We start from the raw sequence: 18,397 nt of genomic DNA on the forward strand, positions 1-18,397 counted from the left end.
GAATTGCTGCCCACAAACAGAATGCCCGAGTAGGCTTACTCTGTTCATTTAATCTATCCACAGGTCTCTGTGAGGAGTAGCTTCCTCTCATACTTGGTGAGCTATCCTCCTGTCCAGTCAGGGATGCAGGAAAGTGCCATTTTTATTCTATACATGTATGGCACTACAAGACATAACTGCACCATATTGGGCAATAATTGCTGAAGCAGGATTTTTCTGGCAGGATGCAGGGTAAAATGTGGCGGTAGAATAAGGGAACAAAGGAAACTTTATTTATAAGTGTACTGCTTATATGTGCAGTCATTTTGATGTGGGAACTGTTAGTGTTCTTAGAGTCAGTAATGGCACTAGTTTATGCGGCTTCTAGCCAATACTTGGCGTGACATCACGCTGTTTTGTCAGAAAAATCAGTCGCACTGACTTATTTTAGTTCCCCTCTCTGTCGCTTGTGTTCTGCTACTGATACAACAGGCTCTGTTTTCGACAATCCAACTTGTCACCCGGTACCAGGAGGAGCAGGTAGGCACCTCAGCTTAGCACTGAGGTGTGGAATGTGCTGGGGAGGTTTTTTAGTAAGTCTTGTGCTAAAGAGTAGAGCCCCTTTACTTAAGTTATTTCTTAGGGGTTTTTTTGAGTACATTGTCGTTTTTTCTTTTATTCATTTTTAAAGAGACAGTAACGGTTTCTTTTTTTTAACGGAAATTAAACAGGAAAATTGTGTTATAGTTACTTGTGCAAAATGGACTTAGAAGCCTAGCCCTTCTATTCTGTGCAAACTCTGTTTGGATGCCCAAGTAGAACCCCCTTTGCATTCTTATATAAAGACAGACTTTTTGATTCTGAGCCACCATTCCCTCAGGATGATGCTGTCCAGGCGTTACCACAGCCTCTCTCTAATTTGGCAGAATCTGCAGCAATGTCACATGCAGTGCTCTGCGGTTCCTCTCATTCTCCGGATGGAGTGTTTTTAAAGGCTGAGATTGCAGCACAGGTATCTATGGTGGTATCTGAGGCGTTAGCAGCCATTCCCTTACTGCAGGGGAGAGTAAGAGGAAAATTATAGAATCAGATAAGGTATCAGATCCTATTCAGGCTGACCGGACTCCTCTTTTGCATAAATCGAAGGGGGAGGATACTTTGGTAGCCTCTGAGGGTGAAATCTCAGATTCGGATAGTGAAATTCATTCATCTGATGCTGAAGTGGTTTCCTTCAGATTCAAGCTTGTGAGCACCTCCGTGTCTTGTTAAAGGAGGTTTTAGCTACCTTGGACGACTCTGATACGCCTATCATTGTCAACCCTAAAAAGTCTAGCAAATTGAATAGATACTTTGATGTCTCCTCATCTGGGGAGGTGTTTCCAGTGCCAGACCGTGCCACAGAGATTATTTCCCAGGAATTCCATTCTCCCCCTCCCCTGTCTTTAGGAAAATGTTCCCGGTAGCTGGCTCTTTAAAGGAGTTGTGGCAGAGGGTTCCTAAGGTGGAAGGGGCGATTTCCAATTTGGCTAAGAGAACTACTATCCCTATTGAGGATAGTTGCTCTTTCAAGGATCCTATGGATAAAACGCTGGAGGCCTTTTTAAAGAAGATATATACTCATCAGGGGTTACAATTGCAACTGGCAGTGTGTATTGCTACAGTAACCAGTGCGGCAGCCTATTGGTTTGATGCTTTGTCTGAATCCTTGCAAGCTGAAACTCCCTTGGAGGAAATTCAGGATAGGATTTAGGCTCTCAAGTTAGCCAACTCCTTTATAATGGGCACTTCCTTGCAAGCGATTAAGTTGAGATCTAAAATATCTGGTTTTGCAATTTTAGCGCGGAGAGTGCTATGGCTTAAGTCTTGGTCTGCAGACATTTCTTCTAAAGCTAAGCTTTTGGCTATACCCTACAAGGGAAAGACCTTGTTTGGCCAGCTTTGGCAGAGATTATCTCCGATATCACAGATGGTAAAGGATACTTTCTGCCTCAAGACAAAAAGAAGAAATCAAAGGGACGTCAGACCAATTTTCGTTCCTTTCATAACTTTAGAGGTAAATATTCCCCAGTCTCTACCAAGCAGGAACAATCCAAGCCTTCCTGGATCTTGGGAACAAGACGTACCAGACCCGTGGGAAGTGGCCATAGTTCAAGACTTTTCCTCCCAGGGGCAGGTTCCACCTCTCAAGATTATCTGTAGACCGGATAAAAAGAGAGGCATTCTTGAATGTGTACAGGATCTTTCCTTCTTGGGAGTGATAGTTCCAGTTCCAAGTCAGAAAAAGGTCTCTGATTTTACTCTCCAACCTGTTTTTGGTTCCCAAAAAAGAGGGAACTTTCAGGCCCATTCTAGATCTAAAGCTTCTAAACAAATTCCTCAGAGTGCCGTCCTTCAAGATGGAGACTATACGCATCATTTTTCCTCTGATTCAAGAAGGTCAATTCATGATGACCATAGACTTGAAGGATGCGTATCTGCATGTTCCCTTTCACAGGAACCATCACAAATATCTGGATGACATTCTGGTTCAGGCACCATCCTTTCAACTAGCAGAATCCCATACAAAGATTTTGTTGGGGTTTCTTCGTCCCCACGGTTGGAAAATCAATATGGAGAAAAGTTCTCTTGTTCCATGTACAAGAGTGACCTTCCTAGGAACCAGTCTTTGAATTTTTTTCTGACGGAGGTTAGAAAAGCCGAGATTCTGTCCACTTGTCTGTCCCTACAAGCGGCGACATGACCATCAGTGGCCCAATGCATGGAGGTAATCGGGTTGATGGTGGCTTCCATGGACATAGTTCAGTTTGCTCAGTTCCATTTGAGACCTCTGCAGCTATGCATCCTCGCTCAGTGGAATGGGGATTATGCAGATCTATCTCAGAGAATAATTCTGGATCAATAAACAAGGGACTCCTTACCGTGGTGGCTGTCGCAAGAACACCTGTCCCAGGGGATGTGTTTTCAGAGACCCTCTTTGGTAATTGTGACCACGGATGCCAGCCTGTTGGGTTGGGGAGCAGTCTGGGACTCATTGAAGGCACAGGAACTTTGGTCTCAGGAGGGATCTAGTACAGATGTCGTCTCTACCTCCATGGAAACTTCCTCTGAGGAAGGATCTTCTGCTTCAGGGACCCTTCCTTCATCCAAATCTCGTTTCTCTGAAGCTGACTGCTTGGAGATTGAACACATGATTTTAGCTAAGCGTGGTTTTTTTTTTACGAATCGGTCATTGAAACCATGATTCAGGCTCGTAAGCGTGTCACTAGAAAGATTTACCATAAGATATGGCGTAATATCTTTATTGGTGTGAGTCTTTTCTCCAGGAAGGCCTTGAGAAGGGGTTATCTGTCAGTACCCTCAAAGGTCAGATTTTTGCTTTATCCATTCTGCTGCACTAGCGTCTGGCGGACGTGCCTGATGTACAATCCTTTTGTCAGGCCCTGGTCAGAATCAGGCCTGTATTTAAATCAGTTGCTTCTCCTTGGAGCCTTAATCTTGTTCTTAAAGTCTTACAACAGGCTCCGATTGAGCCTATGCATTCCATAGATATTAAGTTATTATCTTGGAAAGTTTTGTTTCTTATTGTTATTTCTTCTGCTCGGAGAGTTTCTGAACTCTCAGCATTGCAGTGTGATTCTCCTTGTCTCATATTTTATACAGATAAGTCAGTTCTCCATACCAAGTTTGGTTTTCTTCCTAAGATTTTTTCGGGCAGAAATATTAATCAGAAAATTGTTGGTCCTTCTCTCTGTCCTAATCCTTCTTCTCATAAAGAACGTTTGTTGCACAACTTAGACATTGTCTGGGCTCTTAAATTCTATATGCAGGCTATGAAGGACTTCCGTCAGTCTTCTGCATTGTTTGTTTGCTTTTCTGGTAAACGTAAAGGCCAGAAAGCTACTGCCACTTCTCTTTCTCTATGGTTGAGAAGTGTTATTCAAATGGCTTATGAGACTGCTGTACAGTAGCCTCCTAAGAGAATTACAGCTCACTCCACTAGGGTGGTGTCTTCTTCTTGGGCCTTCAAGATTGAAGCCTCTGTAGAACAGATTTGTAAGGCTGCCACTTGGTCTTCTTTGCACACTTTTTCTAAATTTGATACGTTTGCCTCGACTGAGGCTTCTTTTGGGAGAAAGGTTCTTCAAGCAGAAGTGCCTTCTGTTTAGGTTACCTGTCTTGCCTTCCCTTATCATCTGTGTCCTCTAGCTTGGGTATTGATTCCCAACTGTAATTTATGATCCGTGGACTCACCGTGTCTTAAGAAAGAAAACAAAATTTATGCTTACCTGATAAATTTCTTTTTTTCTTGACACGGTGAGTCCATGACCCTCCCTGTTATCAGACATGTTTTTTTCTATATAAACCTCAGGCACCTCTGCACCTTGTGTTATTTCCTTCCTCTCCTTTTCCTTTGTTCTAATGACTGGGGGTTGTGGGAAGGGAAGTGATACTTAACAGCTTTGCTGTGGTGCTTTTTGCCTCCTCCTGCTGGCCGGGAGTGATATTCCCAACAGTAATTGATGATCCGTGGACTCACCGTGTCAAGAAAGAAATACATTTATCAGGTAAGCATAAATTTTGTTTTTGGTTACTTTAAAATGTATCCAATATTTTTATGGTAGTGATTTTATTCCTACTCATTTTCTGCATAAATATGGTGAAAGGTGACATCAACACATTTTATAGAATGATTACATAGATAAATGCACGGATACTTAAATTGTGTGTTTGAAATATTTAGGAAATAATGACTCCTATGTAAATGTCTATAATGCACAAAAAAGTAAATACATTTTTTTTTTTGGCATTCTCAATATTGACTTTTTCGATTGTTGAGTAATTCTGTATTTTTTTCAGACAAAGCAGATAAAGGGATATGAAACCCAAACACTTTTGTTTGTGATTAAGGCAGAGCATACATTTAAGAAAAAGTTTTCAATTTGATTCACTCCCATGATATTCTGTGTTGAAGAGATACCTAGGTTGGCATCTGGAGCCATCTAGTGCTCTTACAAATAACATTCTTGCAAAACTGATGCCATATAGTGCTCCAGAAATGGGCTGGCTCTTAAGCTTACGTCCCTGGTTTTCAACAAAAGATACCAAGAGAACAAAGTAAAAAGGGAATAATATAAGAAAATTTGAACGTTGTCTAAATCATGAAAGAAAAATTTTGGGTTTCCTATCCCTTTAAATTGATGTTTAATTAAATTAAATAATAAAAAACAAAGCTTCCATGATTCAGATAGAGCATGCAATATTAAAGGGACATTAAACCCAATAGTTTTCTTTCATGATTCAGATAGATCATACAATTTTAAACAACATTACAATTTACTTCTATTATGTAATTTGCTTCATTCTTTAGATATTCTTTGTTGCAGAAATAGCAATGCACATGGGTCAGCCAATCACGCAAGGCATCTATGTGCTGCCACCAATCAGCAGCTACTGATCCTATCTAGATATGCTTTTCACCAAAGGATATCAAGAAAATGAGGCAAATTAGATAAAATAAGTAAATTAGAAAGTTCTTTAAAATTGCATGCTCTTTCTAAATCATGAAAGAAAAAAAATTGGGTTTCATATCCCTTTAAATAACTTTCCAATGTATTTCTATAATCTAGTTTGTTTCATTCTCCTTGTATCCTTTGTTGAAAAGTATACCTAGGTAGACTCAGATGCTACTGATTGGCGGTTGGACATATATGCCTCTTGTCATTGGCCTTCAGCTAGCTCCCAGTGGTGCATTACTGATCCTTCAACAAAGAATACCAAGAGAGTCAAGCAAATTATATAATAGAAGTAAATAGGAAAGTTCTTTAAAATTGTAATATCTATCTTAATCGTGAAAGAAAAATGTTGGGTTTCATTTCCATTTAATTATTGATTTATGTATTTTAATATATTTATTTTGAATACATAGCTATCAAAATTCAGTATTTAAAAGGACATGGAACTCAAACATGTTCTTTAGTTATTTAAATAGAGAATACAATTTTAAAGAACTTTCCAATTTACTTATATTATCAAAGGAGCAGCAGTGCACTTCTGTGAGCTAGCTGAGCACATGGGGTAAGCCAATGACTAGAAGTGCCTTGCTCTCCTGAGCCTATCTAGGCATACTTTTCAACAAAGGAAACCAAGAGAACAAAGAAAACAAATGAGATAATGGAAGTAAATTGGAAAGTTGTTTAAAATTGCATGTTCTGTCCGAATCAAGAAGGAAGATTTTGGTTTTCATGTCCCTTTAATATCGGACGCATGTATAAACCAACATTAATGTCCCCTTAAAACATAATGCTAAGTAAGTGTATTTAAATAACCACATTATATATTTTCTTAAGAATATGGTTTATCCAATAGTCTCTTCTGGTATCACCCTCACAACATACTGTGCTTAATTAAAATAGTTTTACTTTACACAATAACCACTTTGTTTCCTATAGTTTAGATCACACATTTATGAATATTTACTTTCTCCAACATAGGTGTGTCCGGTCCACGGCGTCATCCTTACTTGTGGGATATTCTCTTCCCCAACAGGAAATGGCAAAGAGCCCAGCAAAGCTGGTCACATGATCCCTCCTAGGCTCCGCCTACCCCAGTCATTCTCTTTGCCGTTGTACAGGCAACATCTCCACGGAGATGGCTTAGAGTTTTTTAGTGTTTAACTGTAGTTTTTCATTATTCAATCAAGAGTTTGTTATTTTCAAATAGTGCTGGTACGTACTATTTACTCAGAAACAGAAAAGAGATGAAGAATTCTGTTTGTATGAGGAAAATGATTTTAGCAACCGTAACTAAAATCCATGGCTGTTCCACACAGGACTGTTGAGAGCATTAACTTCAGTTGGGGGAACAGTTTGCAGTCCTTTGCTGCTTGAGGTATGACACATTCTAACAAGACGATGTAATGCTGGAAGCTGTCATTTTCCCTATGGGATCCGGTAAGCCATGTTTATTACGATTGTAAATAAGGGCTTCACAAGGGCTTATTTAGACTGTAGACATTTTTTGGGCTAAATCGATTGATATTAACACTTATTTAGCCTTGAGGAATCATTTATTCTGGGTATTTTGATATAATTATATCGGCAGGCACTGTTTTAGACACCTTATTCTTTAGGGGCTTTCCCAAAGCATAGGCAGAGTCTCATTTTCGCGCCGGTGTTGCGCACTTGTTTTTGAGAGGCATGGCATGCAGTCGCATGTGAGAGGAGCTCTGATACTGATAAAAGACTTCTGAAGGCATCATTTGGTATCGTATTCCCCTTGGGTTTGGTTGGGTCTCAGCAAAGCAGATACCAGGGACTGTAAAGGGGTTAAAGCTTAAAACGGCTCCGGTTCCGTTATTTTAAGGGTTAAAGCTTCCAAAATTGGTGTGCAATATTTTCAAGGCTTTAAGACACTGTGGTGAAAGTTTGGTGAATTTTGAACAATTCCTTCATGTTTTTTCGCAATTGCAGTAATAAAGTGTGTTCAGTTTAAAATTTAAAGTGACAGTAACGGTTTTATTTCAAAACGTTTTTTGTACTTTCTTATCAAGTTTATGCCTGTTTAACATGTCTGAACTACCAGATAGACTGTGTTCTGAATGTGGGGAAGCCAGAATTCCTATTCATTTAAATAAATGTGATTTATGTGATAATGACAATGATGCCCAAGATGATTCCTCAAGTGAGGGGAGTAAGCATGGTACTGCATCATTCCCTCCTTCGTCTACACGAGTCTTGCCCACTCAGGAGGCCCCTAGTACATCTAGCGCGCCAATACTCCTTACTATGCAACAATTAACGGCTGTAATGGATAATTCTGTCAAAAACATTTTAGCCAAAATGAACCCTTGTCAGCGTAAGCGTGGATGCTCTGTTTTAGTTACTGAAGAGCATGACGACGCTGATATTAATATCTCTGAAGGGCCCCTAACCCAATCTGAGGGAGCCAGGGAGGTTTTGTCTGAGGGAGAAATTACTGATTTAGGGAACATTTCTCAGCAGGCTGAATCTGATGTGATTACTTTTAAATTTAAATTGGAACATCTCCGCATTTTGCTTAAGGAGGTATTATCCACTCTGGATGATTGTGAAAATTTGGTCATCCCAGAGAAACTATGTAAAATGGACAAGTTCCTAGAGGTGCCGGGGCTCCCAGAAGCTTTTCCTATACCCAAGCGGGTGGCGGACATTGTTAATAAAGAATGGGAAAGGCCCGGTATTCCTTTCGTCCCTCCCCCCATATTTAAAAAATTGTTTCCTATGGTCGACCCCAGAAAGGACTTATGGCAGTCAGTCCCCAAGGTCGAGGGAGCGGTTTCTACTTTAAACAAACGCACCACTATTCCCATAGAGGATAGTTGTGCTTTCAAAGATCCTATGGATAAAAAATTAGAAGGTTTGCTTAAAAAGATGTTTGTTCAGCAGGGTTACCTTCTACAACCCATTTCATGCATTGTCCCTGTCACTACAGCCGCATATTTCTGGTTTGAGGAACTGATTAAGGTGCTCGATAGTGACTCTCCTCCTTATGAGGAGATTATGGACAGAGTCAACGCTCTCAAATTGGCTAATTCTTTCACTCTAGACGCCTCTTTGCAATTGGCTAAGTTAGCGGCTAAGAATTCTGGGTTTGCTATTGTGGCGCGCAGAGCGCTTTGGTTGAAATCTTGGTCGGCTGATGCGTCTTCCAAGAACAAGCTACTAAACATTCCTTTCAAGGGGAAAACGCTGTTTGGTCCTGACTTGAAAGAGATTATCTCTGATATCACTGGGGGTAAGGGCCATGCCCTTCCTCAGGATCGGCCTTTCAAGGAAAAAAATAGACCTAATTTTCGTCCCTTTCGTAAAAACGGACCAGCCCAAGGTGCTACGTCCTCTAAGCAAGAGGGTAATACTTCTCAGGCCAAGCCAGCTTGGAGACCAAGGCAAGGCTGGAACAAGGGAAAGCAGGCAAAGAAACCTGCCACTGCTACCAAGACAGCATGAAATATCGGCCCCCGATCCGGGACCGGATCTGGTGGGGGGCAGACTCTCTCTCTTCGCTCAGGCTTGGGCAAGAGATGTTCTGGATCCTTGGGCGCTAGAAATAGTCTCCCAGGGTTATCTTCTGGAATTCAAGGGACTTCCCCCAAGGGGAAGGTTCCACAGGTCTCAGTTGTCTTCAGACCACATAAAAAGACAGGCGTTCTTACATTGTGTAGAAGACCTGTTAAAAATGGGAGTGATTCATCCTGTTCCATTGAGAGAACAAGGGATGGGGTTCTACTCCAATCTGTTCATAGTTCCCAAAAAAGAGGGAACGTTCAGACCAATCCTAGATCTCAAGATCTTAAACAAATTTCTCAAGGTCCCATCTTTCAAGATGGAAACCATTCGAACTATCCTTCCTTCCATCCAGGAAGGTCAATTCATGACCACGGTGGATTTAAAGGATGCGTATCTACATATTCCTATCCACAAGGAACATCATCGGTTCCTAAGGTTTGCATTCCTGGACAAACATTACCAGTTCGTGGCGCTTCCTTTCGGATTAGCCACTGCTCCAAGGATTTTCACAAAGGTACTAGGGTCCCTTCTAGCTGTGCTAAGACCAAGGGGCATTGCAGTTGTACCTTACCTGGACGACATTCTGATTCAAGCGTCGTCCCTCCCTCGAGCAAAGGCTCACACGGACATCGTCCTGGCCTTTCTCAGATCGCACGGCTGGAAAGTGAACGTGGAAAAGAGTTCTCTATCCCCGTCAACAAGGGTTCCCTTCTTGGGAACAATTATAGACTCCTCAGAAATGAGGATTTTTCTAACAGAGGCCAGAAAGACAAAGCTTCTGGACTCTTGTCGAATACTTCATTCCGTTCCTCTTCCTTCCGTAGCTCAGTGCATGGAAGTGATCGGGTTGATGGTAGCGACAATGGACATAGTTCCTTTTGCGCGCATTCATCTAAGACCATTACAACTGTGCATGCTCAGTCAGTGGAATGGGGACTATACAGACTTGTCTCCAAAGATACAAGTAAATCAGAGGACCAGAGACTCACTCCGTTGGTGGCTGTCCCTGGACAACCTGTCACGAGGGATGACATTCCACAGACCAGAGTGGGTCATTGTCACGACCGACGCCAGTCTGATGGGCTGGGGCGCGGTCTGGGGATCCCTGAAAGCTCAGGGTCTTTGGTCTCGGGAAGAATCTCTTCTACCGATAAATATTCTGGAACTGAGAGCGATATTCAATGCTCTCAAGGCTTGGCCTCAGCTAGCGAGGACCAAGTTCATACGGTTTCAATCAGACAACATGACGACTGTTGCGTACATCAACCATCAGGGGGGAACAAGGAGTTCCCTAGCGATGGAAGAAGTGACCAAGATTATTCTATGGGCGGAGTCTCACTCCTGCCACCTGTCTGCTATCCACATCCCGGGAGTGGAAAATTGGGAAGCGGATTTTCTGAGTCGTCAGACATTGCATCCGGGGGAGTGGGAACTCCATCCGGAAATCTTTGCCCAAGTCACTCAACTTTGGGGCATTCCAGACATGGATCTGATGGCCTCTCGTCAGAACTTCAAAGTTCCTTGCTACGGGTCCAGATCCAGGGATCCCAAGGCGGCTCTAGTGGATGCACTAGTAGCACCTTGGACCTTCAAACTAGCTTATGTGTTCCCGCCGTTTCCTCTCATCCCCAGGCTGGTAGCCAGGATCAATCAGGAGAGGGCGTCGGTGATCTTGATAGCTCCTGCGTGGCCACGCAGGACTTGGTATGCAGATCTGGTGAATATGTCATCGGCTCCACCTTGGAAGCTACCTTTGAGACGAGACCTTCTTGTTCAGGGTCCGTTCGAACATCCGAATCTGGTTTCACTCCAGCTGACTGCTTGGAGATTGAACGCTTGATTTTATCGAAGCGAGGTTTCTCAGATTCTGTTATCGATACTCTTGTTCAGGCCAGAAAGCCTGTAACTAGAAAGATTTACCACAAAATTTGGAAAAAATATATCTGTTGGTGTGAATCTAAAGGATTCCCTTGGGACAAGGTTAAGATTCCTAGGATTCTATCCTTCCTTCAAGAAGGATTGGAAAAAGGATTATCGGCAAGTTCCCTGAAGGGACAGATTTCTGCCTTGTCGGTGTTACTTCACAAAAAACTGGCAGCTGTGCCAGATGTTCAAGCCTTTGTTCAGGCTCTGGTTAGAATCAAGCCTGTTTACAAACCTTTGACTCCTCCTTGGAGTCTCAATCTAGTTCTTTCAGTTCTTCAGGGGGTTCCGTTTGAACCCTTACATTCCGTTGATATTAAGTTATTATCTTGGAAAGTTTTGTTTTTAGTTGCAATTTCTTCTGCTAGAAGAGTTTCAGAATTATCTGCTCTGCAGTGTTCTCCTCCTTATCTGGTGTTCCATGCAGATAAGGTGGTTTTACGTACTAAACCTGGTTTTCTTCCAAAAGTTGTTTCTAACAAAAACATTAACCAGGAGATTATCGTACCTTCTCTGTGTCCGAAACCAGTTTCAAAGAAGGAACGCTTGTTGCACAATTTGGATGTTGTTCGCGCTCTAAAATTCTATTTAGATGCTACAAAGGATTTTAGACAAATATCTTCCCTGTTTGTTGTTTATTCAGGTAAAAGGAGAGGTCAAAAAGCAACTTCTACCTCTCTCTCTTTTTGGATTAAAAGCATCATCAGATTGGCTTACGAGACTGCCGGACGGCAGCCTCCCGAAAGAATCACGGCTCATTCCACTAGGGCTGTGGCTTCCACATGGGCCTTCAAGAACGAGGCTTCTGTTGATCAGATATGTAGGGCAGCGACTTGGTCTTCACTGCACACTTTTACCAAATTTTACAAGTTTGATACTTTTGCTTCTTCTGAGGCTATTTTTGGGAGAAAGGTTTTGCAAGCCGTGGTGCCTTCCATTTAGGTGACCTGATTTGCTCCCTCCCTTCATCCGTGTCCTAAAGCTTTGGTATTGGTTCCCACAAGTAAGGATGACGCCGTGGACCGGACACACCTATGTTGGAGAAAACAGAATTTATGTTTACCTGATAAATTTCTTTCTCCAACGGTGTGTCCGGTCCACGGCCCGCCCTGGTTTTTTAATCAGGTCTGATAATTTATTTTATTTAACTACAGTCACCACGGTACCATATGGTTTCTCCTATGCTATTATTCCTCCTTAACGTCGGTCGAATGACTGGGGTAGGCGGAGCCTAGGAGGGATCATGTGACCAGCTTTGCTGGGCTCTTTGCCATTTCCTGTTGGGGAAGAGAATATCCCACAAGTAAGGATGACGCCGTGGACCGGACACACCGTTGGAGAAAGAAATTTATCAGGTAAACATAAATTCTGTTTTTTTCCCCCTCTTTTGCAGCTCTCTGTAAAAAGCAGACTGGCTGTACAAAAGTCCATGGTGTCTATATATGTCCCTCAGCCTTTGGCACTTACTCAAGACCTATTCATTTTTGATTCCATAGGTAAGTAGTCATGCTAACTTAAAGTGAATGTCAACTTTCAAGAATGAGTGCCTGTTTTTAAAAATACTATTAAAAACAAGGGCACTTTCAGTCATGAAAGTTTACATTTCACTGGTTTTGTTCAAATAATTACCCTTTTCTTCTTGAAGCCGGAGAAGCGATTCCCTCTCCTGCCGCTTGTCACTTCATATGTCAGCAATGATGAATATGGCATCCTCCAATCACGTCTCCCCCCAGAGGGGAATCATTGCCTGAGGCAACGCCGTGATTGGAGGAAGCCGGATTCGTCATTGCTGGCGTATGAAGTGACGAGCGGCAGGAGGGGGAATCACTTCTCTGGCTTCAAGAAGAAAACCAGTGAAATGTAAACTTTCATGAATGAAAGTGCCCCAAAAACCGGGCACTCATTCTTGAAAGTTGACATTCATGCTGAATTCATTTCTACAAATTGAATTGTCAATTCAATTGTTCTCTTTAATTATGTAACTTTGCTTTCCCTCTTAGAATGCTGAAGAATAACTGTATACATGGACTGTTTGATGATGTCTGATATGCATATGGTGTTTCATCATAGTGATCTATTTCAGTTTGACTTTAATTGGGAAATATTCCTCATTCCATCACTAGTGTTTTGTGACAAATGCAAGAAATATTAAAGGGATAGGAAAGTCAAAATTAAACTTGCATGATTCAGATAGAGCATGTTATTTTAAGGCACTTTTAAATTCACTTCTATTTTCAAATGTGCTTTGTTCTCTTGCAAATATCATACACTAATGGGAGCTAGCTGCTGATTGGTGCCTGCACACATTTGTCTCTTGTGATTGGCTAGATAGATGTGTTCAGTTAGCTGCCAGTAGTGCAACATTGTTCCTTCATCAAAGGCTTACAAGATAATGAAGCACAATTGGAAAGTTGTTTAAAACTATATGTCCTATCCAAATCATGAAATATTTTTCTTTCATGTAATTAGCAAGAGTCCATGAGCTAGTGACGTATGGGATATACATTCCTACCAGGAGGGGCAAAGTTTCCCAAACCTCAAAATGCCTATAAATACACCCCTCACCACACCCACAATTCAGTTTTACAAACTTTGCCTCCTATGGAGGTGGTGAAGTAAGTTTGTGCTAGATTCTACGTTGATATGCGCTCCGCAGCAAGTTGGAGCCCGGTTTTCCTCTCAGCGTGCAGTGAATGTCAGAGGGATGTGAGGAGAGTATTGCCTATTTGAATGCAGTGATCTCCTTCTACGGGGTCTATTTCATAGGTTCTCTGTTATCGGTCGTAGAGATTCATCTCTTACCTCCCTTTTCAGATCGACGATATACTCTTATTTATATACCATTACCTCTGCTGATTCTCGTTTCAGTACTGGTTTGGCTTTCTACAAACATGTTGATGAGTGTCCTGGTGTAAGTAAATCTTATTTTCTGTGACACTCTAAGCTATGGTTGGGCACTTTGTTTATAAAGTTCTAAATATATGTATTCAAACATTTATTTGCCTTGACTCAGAATGTTCAACATTCCTTATTTTCAGACAGTCAGTTTCATATTTGGGATAATGCATTTGAATTAATCATTTTTTCTTACCTTCAAAAATTTGACTCTTTTTTCCCTGTGGGCTGTTAGGCTCGCGGGGGCTGAAAATGCTTCATTTTATTGCGTCATTCTTGGCGCGGACTTTTTTGGCGCAAAAAAAAAAAAAAAATCTTTTCCGTTTCCGGCGTCATACGTGTCGCCGGAAGTTGCGTCATTTTTTGACGTTATTTTGCGCCAAAAATGTCGGCGTTCCGGAAGTGGCGTCATTTTTGGCGCCAAAAGCATTTAGGCACCAAATAATGTTGGCGTCGTATTTGGCGCTAAAAAAATATGGGCGTCGCTTTTGTCTCCACATTATTTAAGTCTCATTTTTCATTGCTTCTGGTTGCTAGAAGCTTGTTCTTTGGCATTTTTTCCCATTCCTGAAACTGTCATTTAAGGAATTTGATCAATTTTGCTTTATATGTTGTTTTTTCTCTTACATATTGCAAGATGTCTCACGTTGCATCTGAGTCAGAAGATACTTCAGGAAAATCGCTGTCTAGTGCTGGACCTACCAAAGCTAAGTGTATCTGCTGTAAACTTTTGGTAGCTATTCCTCCGGCTGTTGTTTGTATTAATTGTCATGACAAACTTGTTAATGCAGATAATATTTCCTTTAGTAAAGTACCATTGCCTGTTGCAGTTCCTTCAACATCTAAGGTGCAGAATGTTCCTGATAACATAAGAGATTTTGTTTCTAAATCCATCAAGAAGGCTATGTCTGTTATTTCTCCTTCTAGTAAACATAAAAAATCTTTTAAAACTTCTCTCCCTACAGATGAATTTTTAAATGAACATCATCATTCTGATTCTGATGATTCTTCTGGTTCAGAGGATTCTGTCTCAGAGATTGATGCTGATAAATCTTCATATTTATTTAAAATGGAATTTATTCGTTCTTTACTTAAAGAAGTACTAATTGCTTTAGAAATAGAGGATTCTGGTCCTCTTGATACTAATTCTAAACGTTTAGATAAGGTATTTAAATCTCCTGTGGTTATTCCAGAAGTTTTTCCTGTTCCTAATGCTATTTCTGAAGTAATTTCCAAAGAATGGGATAAATTGGGTAATTCATTTACTCCTTCTAAACGTTTTAAGCAATTATATCCTGTGCCGTCTGACAGATTAGAATTTTGGGACAAAATCCCTAGAGTTGATGGGGCTATTTCTACCCTTGCTAAACGTACTACTATTCCTACGTCAGATGGTACTTCGTTTAAGGATCCTTTAGATAGGAAAATTGAATCCTTTCTAAGAAAAGCTTATCAGTGTTCAGGTAATCTTCTTAGACCTGCTATATCATTGGCTGATGTTGCTGCAGCTTCAACTTTTTGGTTGGAAACTTTAGCGCAACAAGTAACAGATCATGATTCTCATAATATTATTATTCTTCTTCAGCATGCTAATAATTTTATCTGTGATGCCATTTTTGATATTATTAGAGTTGATGTCAGGTTTATGTCTCTAGCTATTTTAGCTAGAAGAGCTTTATGGCTTAAGACTTGGAATGCTGATATGGCTTCTAAATCAACTCTACTTTCCATTTCTTTCCAGGGTAACAAATTATTTGGTTCTCAGTTGGATTCTATTATCTCAACTGTTACTGGTGGGAAAGGAACTTTTTTACCACAGGATAAAAAATCTAAGGGTAAAAACAGGGCTAATAATCGTTTTCGTTCCTTTCGTTTCAACAAAGAACAAAAGCCTGATCCTTCATCCTCAGGAGCAGTTTCAGTTTGGAAACCATCTCCAGTCTGGAATAAATCCATGCCTGCTAGAAAGGCAAAGCCTGCTTCTAAGTCCACATGAAGGTGCGGCCCTCATTCCAGCTCAGCTGGTAGGGGGCAGGTTACGTTTTTTCAAAGAAATTTGGTTCAATTCTGTTCACAATCTTTGGATTCAGAATATTGTTTCAGAAGGGTACAGAATTGGTTTCAAGATGAGACCTCCTGCAAAGAGATTTTTTCTTTCCCGTGTCCCAGTAAATCCAGTGAAAGCTCAAGCATTTCTGAATTGTGTTTCAGATCTAGAGTTGGCTGGAGTAATTATGCCAGTTCCAGTTCCGGAACAGGGGATGGGGTTTTATTCAAATCTCTTCATTGTACCAAAGAAGGAGAATTCCTTCAGACCAGTTCTGGATCTAAAAATATTGAATCGTTATGTAAGGATACCTACGTTCAAAATGGTAACTGTAAGGACTATCTTGCCTTTTGTTCAGCAAGGGCATTATATGTCCACAATAGATTTACAGGATGCATATCTGCATATTCCGATTCATCCAGATCATTATCAGTTCCTGAGATTCTCTTTTCTGGACAAGCATTACCAGTTTGTGGCTCTGCCGTTTGGCCTAGCTACAGCTCCAAGAATTTTTACAAAGGTTCTCGGTGCCCTTCTGTCTGTAATCAGAGAACAGGGTATTGTGGTATTTCCTTATTTGGACGATATCTTGGTACTTGCTCAGTCTTTACATTTAGCAGAATCTCATACGAATCGACTTGTGTTGTTTCTTCAAGATCATGGTTGGAGGATCAATTTACCAAAAAGTTCATTGATTCCTCAGACAAGGGTGACCTTTCTGGGTTTCCAGATAGATTCAGTGTCCATGACTCTGTCTTTAACAGACAAGAGACGTCTAAAATTGATTTCAGCTTGTCGAAACCTTCAGTCACAATCATTCCCTTCGGTAGCCTTATGCATGGAAATTCTAGGTCTTATGACTGCTGCATCGGACGCGATCCCCTTTGCTCGTTTTCACATGCGACCTCTTCAGCTCTGTATGCTGAATCAATGGTGCAAGGATTACACAAAGATATCTCAAATAATATCTTTAAAACCGATTGTACAACACTCTCTAACGTGGTGGACAGATCACCATCGTTTAATTCAGGGGGCTTCTTTTCTTTTGTGCTTCCGACCTGGACTGTAATTTTCAACAGATGCAAGTCTCACGGGTTGGGGAGCTGTGTGGGGATCTCTGACGGCACAAGGAGTTTGGGAATCTCAGGAGGTGAGATTACCGATTAATATTTTGGAACTCCGTGCAATTTTCAGAGCTCTTCAGTCTTGGCCTCTTCCGAAGAGAGAATCGTTCATTTGTTTTCAGACAGACAATGTCACAACTGTGGCATACATCAATCATCAAGGAGGGACTCACAGTCCTCTGGCTATGAAAGAAGTATCTCGAATTCTGGTTTGGGCGGAATCCAGCTCCTGTCTAATCTCTGCGGTTCATATCCCAGGTATAGACAATTGGGAAGCGGATTATCTCAGTCGCCAAACGTTGCATCCGGGCGAATGGTCTCTTCACCCAGAGGTATTTCTTCAGATTGTTCAAATGTGGGAACTTCCAGAAATAGATCTGATGGCGTCTCATCTAAACAAGAAACTTCCCAGGTATCTGTCCAGATCCCGGGATCCTCAGGCGGAGGCAGTGGATGCATTATCACTTCCTTGGAAGTATCATCCTGCCTATATCTTTCCGCCTCTAGTTCTTCTTCCAAGAGTAATCTCCAAGATTCTGATGGCCTCACAGGTTTTGGTATGCGGATCTGGTCCGGATGGCCTCTTGCCAACCGTGGACTCTTCCGTTAAGACCAGACCTTCTGTCGCAAGGTCCTTTTTTCCATCAGGATCTGAAATCCTTAAATTTAAAGGTATGGAGATTGAACGCTTGATTCTTGGTCAAAGAGGTTTCTCTGACTCTGTGATTAATACTATGTTACAGGCGCGTAAATCTGTATCTAGAGAGATATATTATAGAGTCTGGAAGACTTATATTTCTTGGTGTCTTTCTCATCATTTTTCTTGGCATTCTTTTAGAATACCGAGAATTTTACAGTTTCTTCAGGATGGTTTAGATAAGGGTTTGTCCGCAAGTTCCTTGAAAGGTCAAATCTCTGCTCTTTCTGTTCTTTTTCACAGAAAGATTGCTATTCTTCCTGATATTCATTGTTTTGTACAAGCTTTGGTTCGTATAAAACCTGTCATTAAGTCAATTTCTCCTCCTTGGAGTTTGAATTTGGTTCTGGGGGCTCTTCAAGCTCCTCCGTTTGAACCTATGCATTCATTGGACATTAAATTACTTTCTTGGAAAGTTTTGTTCCTTTTGGCAATCTCTTCTGCCAGAAGAGTTTCTGAATTATCTGCTCTTTCTTGTGAGTCTCCTTTTCTGATTTTTCATCAGGATAAGGCGGTGTTGCGAACTTCTTTTGATTTTTTACCTAAAGTTGTGAATTCCAACAACATTAGTAGAGAAATTGTGGTTCCTTCATTATGTCCTAATCCTAAGAATTCTAAGGAGAAATCGTTGCATTCTTTGGATGTTGTTAGAGCTTTGAAATATTATGTTGAAGCTACTAAGTCTTTC

At 41.1% G+C, this 18,397-nt stretch overlaps 1 protein-coding gene across 1 annotated transcript in view; it reads left to right on the forward strand.

Moving 5' to 3' along the window:
• BBS9 (Bardet-Biedl syndrome 9) overlaps window positions 1-18,397 on the forward strand; it is a 1,102,055-nt gene that overhangs the window by 489,661 nt on the left and 593,997 nt on the right. The window contains exon 13 of the mRNA XM_053714434.1: window positions 12,340-12,442. Coding sequence (XP_053570409.1) covers window positions 12,340-12,442 — 103 coding nt within the window. The remainder of the gene's footprint in view (window positions 1-12,339; window positions 12,443-18,397) is intronic.

This window comes from Bombina bombina, chromosome 5 (assembly GCF_027579735.1).
Source record: "Bombina bombina isolate aBomBom1 chromosome 5, aBomBom1.pri, whole genome shotgun sequence".
NCBI classification, from domain to species: domain Eukaryota; kingdom Metazoa; phylum Chordata; class Amphibia; order Anura; family Bombinatoridae; genus Bombina; species Bombina bombina.